This window comes from Nematolebias whitei, chromosome 4 (assembly GCF_014905685.2).
Source record: "Nematolebias whitei isolate Nwh7 chromosome 4, NemWhi1, whole genome shotgun sequence".
Classification (NCBI taxonomy): Eukaryota; Metazoa; Chordata; class Actinopteri; order Cyprinodontiformes; family Rivulidae; genus Nematolebias; species Nematolebias whitei.
Genome location: NC_056501.1, coordinates 47,358,669 through 47,364,390, shown reverse-complemented (window position 1 = coordinate 47,364,390; position 5,722 = coordinate 47,358,669). Strand labels below are relative to the sequence as shown.

Below are 5,722 nucleotides of genomic sequence, written 5' to 3'. Positions count from 1 at the left end.
CAACATCCACCACTCTGTCTGGGTCAACCTGCTACTCTCCTCTGGATTCCTCCTCACACCCAGGATCCCACTCTTTGCTCCTCCTCAACCATCTCCTGCAACAATAACAAACTGTTCGAGTTTTATCTTCACCTGTAAATAAATATCACTTACCTTTTACCTGCCTCGTGTCCTTGCTTCCTTGGTCTGCTACTTTGGGGGTCGACGTTGTACAATCCTGATAGAATGAAAGCTAATTCTTCATGATTCTTCCACAGAGTGGTTCAGCAGAACTCAAATGTTCCCAGTGCTCAGTCTGTCCAGCAGCACCAAACACAAATGGACTCCATATTCATGGTATGTACAAGTACAACAAGTACTTTTCCATCTGTTGTTTTCTCAGTCATCTTTATGTTGCATTTTTAGACCAGATGACTGCCAGTCTTTACAACATGCAGTCCAGTGGACTGTCAGTCTGTCCATCATGTAGATCAGTAAGCTATCAGTCCATCCAACCTGTACACCAGTAGACTGTCTGTCCAACATGTATATCAGTGGACTATTTGTCCATAGAACATGTAGACCAGTGGACTGTAAGTCTGTCCAACATGTAGACCAGTGGGCAGAAGTCAATCCTAACCCTAATCCAACAGTTAGACGAGTGGACTGTCAGTTCATCCAACATAGATCTGATGCACAATCATTTCAGTCTGATGTATTATTCAGGTGTTTTCCTGTTCCAGCATCTAGAGGACAACATGGTCACTTTTGTGAAGAATGAGCTGAAGAAAATCCAGAAGGTTCTGAGTACAGATTACCCAGAATGCTTAGGGAATCAGAGGGAGGATGAGGAGGTGGTGGAAAGTGAGGATGAAGAGCAGAGAAGAAGCAAAAAGGCTTTCATGGAGATCACAATTTACTTCCTGAGGAGGATGAAACAGGAGGAGCTGGCTGACCGTCTGCAGAGCAGTAAGAGAATTTCTCTGAACATTTAACCTGATGGATTCTTAAAGTAGTTAATAATAAATAAAGATAGAAGAATGAAGTGTTACTTACCAATGTTTTGTGTTCATTCAGAACCTATTGCTGCAGTTTGTCAACATAACCTTAAAAATCATCTGAAGAAAAAGTTCCAGTGTGTGTTTGAGGGGATTGCTAAAGCAGGAAACCCAACTCTTCTGAATCAGTTCTACACAGAGCTCTACATCACAGAGGGAGGGACTGGAGAGGTCAATGATGAACATGAGGTCAGACAGATTGAAACAGCATCCAGGAAACAACACACACCAGAAACAACAATCAGACAAGAAGACATCTTTAAACTTCCACCTGGAAGATATGAGCCAATCAGAACAGTGATGACAAAGGGAGTGGCTGGCATCGGGAAAACAGTCTTAACACAGAAGTTCACTCTAGACTGGGCTGAACACAAAGCAAACCAGAACATCCAATTCATGTTTCCATTCACTTTCAGAGAGCTGAATGTGCTGAAAGAGAAGAAGTTCAGCTTGGTGGAGCTTGTTCATCACTTCTTTACTGAAACCAAAGAAATGTGCAGCTTTGAAGACTTCCAGCTGGTGTTCATCTTTGATGGTCTGGATGAGTGTCGACTTCCTCTGGACTTCCACAACAATCAGATCCTGACTGATGTTACAGAGTCCACCTCAGTAGATGTTCTGCTGACAAACCTCATCATGGGGAAACTGCTTCCCTCTGCTCGCCTCTGGATAACCACACGACCTGCAGCAGCCAATCAGATCCCTACTGAGTGTGTTAGCATGGTGACAGAGGTCAGAGGGTTCCCTGACCCACAGAAGGAGGAGTACTTCAGGAAGAAATTCAGAGATGAAGAGCAGGCCAGCAAGATCATCACCCACATCAAGACATCACGAAGCCTCCACATCATGTGCCACATCCCAGTCTTCTGCTGGATCACTGCTACAGTTCTGGAGGACGTGTTGAAAACCAGAGAGGGAGGAGAGCTGCCCAACACCCTGACTGAGATGTACATCCACTTCCTGCTGGTTCAGACCAAAGTCAAGAAGTTTAAGTATGATGGAGGAGCTGAGATAGATCCTCACTGGAGTCCAGAAAGTAGAGAGATGATTGAGTCTCTGGGAAAACTAGCTTTTGAGCAACTGCAGAAAGGAAACCTGATCTTCTATGAATCAGACCTGACAGAGTGTGACATTGATATCAAAGTAGCCTCAGTGTACTCAGGAGTGTTCACACAGATCTTTAAAGAGGAGAGAGGGCTGTACCAGGACAAGGTGTTCTGCTTCGTCCACCTGAGTGTTCAGGAGTTTCTGGCTGCTCTTCATGTCCATCTGACCTTCATCAACTCTGGGGACAACCTGATGGAAGAAAAACAACCAACAACTTCTATGTGGTTCAAACTATTTAAAAAAACAAGTCTTCATGATCTTCATCAGAGTGCTGTGAGTAAAGCCTTAAAGAGTTCAAATGGACACCTAGACTTGTTCCTTCGTTTTCTCCTGGGTCTGTCACTGCAGACCAATCAAACTCTCATACAAGGCTTGCTTACACAGACAGGAAGTACCTCACAGACCAAACAGGAAACAGTCCAGTACATCAAGGATCGGATTAGTAAAAATAATTCTACAGAGAAAAGCATCAATTTGTTCCACTGTCTGTTAGAACTTAATGATAGGTCTCTAGTTGAGGAGATTCAACTATCTCTGAGTTCAGGAAAACTCTCCCCGGATGAACTGTCACCTGCTCAGTGGTCAGCTCTTGTCTTCATCTTACTGTCATCAGAAAAAGATCTGGATGTGTTTGAGCTGAAGAAATACTCTGCTTCAGAGTTGGTTCTGCTGAGGCTGCTGCCAGTGGTCAAAGCCTCCAACAAAGCTATGTAAGTACAGATACCGTTGGACGTATCTACATATAGGTATTGTAAAGTCACAGCATCAAGCTGCTTTTTGCACAAATTAGGTTAAACCTTCCCTTCACATGAACACGGTGAGGACAGGAGGCCAAAATAGAAAAATTCTGCTTTCATCAAACGTAAACATTTCATGAAAATGATTTAAAATAGATAAAAATGGCTGGAGGAGCTAAGCTCTGTAAAAGGGTTATACATAAAAGATTTCACAAACATAATTTAACAAGGAATAGTCCCAAATGTTCATTTACCACAACTCAATTTATAATATATGGTCTAATTAAAATCAGTCACTCAATACCCCACACTAGCAGGGGAAATTAACAAAATAACGATAACAAAGAAATACAGTTAGGAAGAGCCTAGTCCCTTCCATATGGGGCACAAACCAGTGTCAGCCTTCTAAGCCAGTGATCCAGAAAATGGAGTCATCTGCCTGATGTCCCAATACATTCATACTTGCACTGGTTGTCAGGATTTGTGTTTGGAACAGAACCCAGTAGCACAGGCAGGACTCAGGACCAGGGAGAAAATTAGAAGTACTTTAATAATACAAAATAATAAGCTGACGTAGCAGCAAACACTTACATGTCTCGAGGGAAACCAGGGACACGGGGGAAACCAGAAACACAGGACGATACCAAATGATACCCAGACAATGAGGAATACAAAGACATAGACTTATATACAAGCACACACTGGGAAACAATCTCACACACACCTGACAAGACACGAAGGTGGAGACAATCAGACAATCAGCAGAGAAACCAGGGAGTGTAAGAATGGACACCAGCCACCAGAGGGCACCATCCTTACAGTACCTTCCCCCCAAGGACATCCCCAGGTGTCCCAGAAAAGAGAAAAGCCCCCCCCCCCCAAAAAAAAAACATTAGGGCAGGTGGAGGGAGGAACTGCAAGGATGGAGGGCACAAGGAAACACAAGAACAGGAAACCAAATACTGATAGGAAACAGGGCCTAGGAACTAGAACCAAACACAAGGGGAACATAGAAATGGTCAAACAGACAGGAGACCATCTGTCACTGGGTCAAAGTTCAAGTGGGCAGCCAGGAGGCCATCTAGGAAGAGATAGGGTTTCTGGTGGGCGTCCAGCACACCACAGGATCTCAGGAGGGCAGCCAAAAGACTGTCCAGCATGGGTCAGCAGTTCGGGTGGACGGCCAATGGACAAGTTCACCCTGAGGGTCCATGACCACCCATCACGGGAAAAGGCAAGTTGGGGAATCATCAGTTCCTCAGCAGGCAGGTTGACCCAGGACGCTGCTGCTGGCATGGAACGTCCCACAAAAGGCGAGAAATACACAGGAGGCGGTGAGGAGCATTGGATGAACCTAGTCCCTTCCACATGTGGCACAGATCAGTGTCAGCCTTGTAAACCAGTGCACTGTTTCCCCTCCATTATACAAGCGGGGTACCCAACTGAGCGTCCCGCCGACGGAATGGAACTGCGCGCACCTCCACCTCTCTCCATCCTCTCTCTCCTTCTCTTCAGCAGCACACCTGATCATATCCAGCTCAACAGTTAATGGACCCACGCTCCCCCTCCTTGCCACTGATTGTACTGCAGTCACTGAGTTCAGGGGAATGAACAATTTACAACAGGTGTCGATGAGCTTTATATTTATTTATAAAGCCAGGACAAAAACATAATGTCCACAGCAAACACCATGCAGCCACTAAAATAATTAAAGAAATGACACTTGTAAAACTGCAAACACAACCCCACCAAAAAAGTAAATGAAGTCATCAAAAAACCCCGACTGTCTGAGAAAGTATTATTGTTGTTTTTACATGAAAGAAAGTTACCAAGTCTTGTTTGATTTTCTCTTCAGACTGAGTGAGTGTACCCTCTCCAAGCAAACCTGTGAAGCTCTGTCCTCAGCTCTCAGCTCCCAGTCCTCCAGTCTGAGGGAACTGGACCTGAGACTCCATGATTCAGGAGTGAAGCCACTGTGTGATGGACTGCAGAGTCCAAACTGGAAACTGGAAACTCTCAGGTCACTTTTCTTTGCTGCTTTGGCAGATGTTTCTACTGTTTTGTTCTTCACACTCACAGTCAACATGACGTGTTTAGTTGACAGTCACTAACTATATATTTTTGGTTTCTTCCTTCTCTTCAGACTGAGTTACTGTAACCTCTCAGAGACGAGCTGTGAAGTTCTGTCCTCAGTCCTCAGCTGCCAGTCCTCCAGTCTCAAAGAACTGGACCTGAGTACCACCAGCCTGACAAATTCAGTTATTCCGCTGTTGTCTGTTGGACTGAAGAGTTCACACTGTGTCCTGGAAACTCTCAGGTCAGGAGGTTTTCATTGTTCACCCAATTTAATGAGTTTTAATCGGAACAGATGTGCAAACTGTCCTTAAAGGTGTGTACCAGTAAATAAAATATTCAGGAACACAACGTGAATATAACAGAATAAAGCAGGCTTAATTTATTACTGAACCTATGAAGTGCAGGTATGAACAGAACCATGCGGAATAACAATGCACTCAATTATTTCCAACAACTTTATGCATGGTGGTGCAGTTGGTAGAGCTGCTGCATCTCAGCGAGAAGGTCACTGGATCGAATCCCAACTGGGGGGGCCTTTCTGGGCGGAGTTTGCATGTTTTCTCTGTGCATGCGTGGGTTTTCTCCAGGTACTCCAGTTTCCTCCCACAGACCAAAAACATGCATGTTAGACTGACTGGCAACTTAAATTGTCCCTAGATGAGAGAGAGTGAATGGTTGTTTGTCTCAGTTGTCTCTGTGTGACAACGAGCGGTGAGAAGCTGTTTTTTTTGTTTGTTTGTTTTGGGGTGTGTGTGTGTGTGTGTG

General features: G+C 44.6%; 1 protein-coding gene across 1 annotated transcript in view; it reads left to right on the top strand.

The window, feature by feature from the left end:
• The window catches only part of LOC119408309 (NACHT, LRR and PYD domains-containing protein 12-like), a 31,439-nt gene extending 25,767 nt beyond the window's left edge, over positions 1 to 5,672 (top strand). The window contains 6 exon segments of the mRNA XM_037675108.1: positions 64 to 134; positions 258 to 336; positions 723 to 948; positions 1,057 to 2,854; positions 4,737 to 5,198; positions 5,624 to 5,672. Of these exon segments, the coding sequence (XP_037531036.1) occupies positions 64 to 134; positions 258 to 336; positions 723 to 948; positions 1,057 to 2,854; positions 4,737 to 5,198; positions 5,624 to 5,672 (2,685 nt within the window).
• Positions 5,673 to 5,722: the final 50 nt, after the last annotated feature.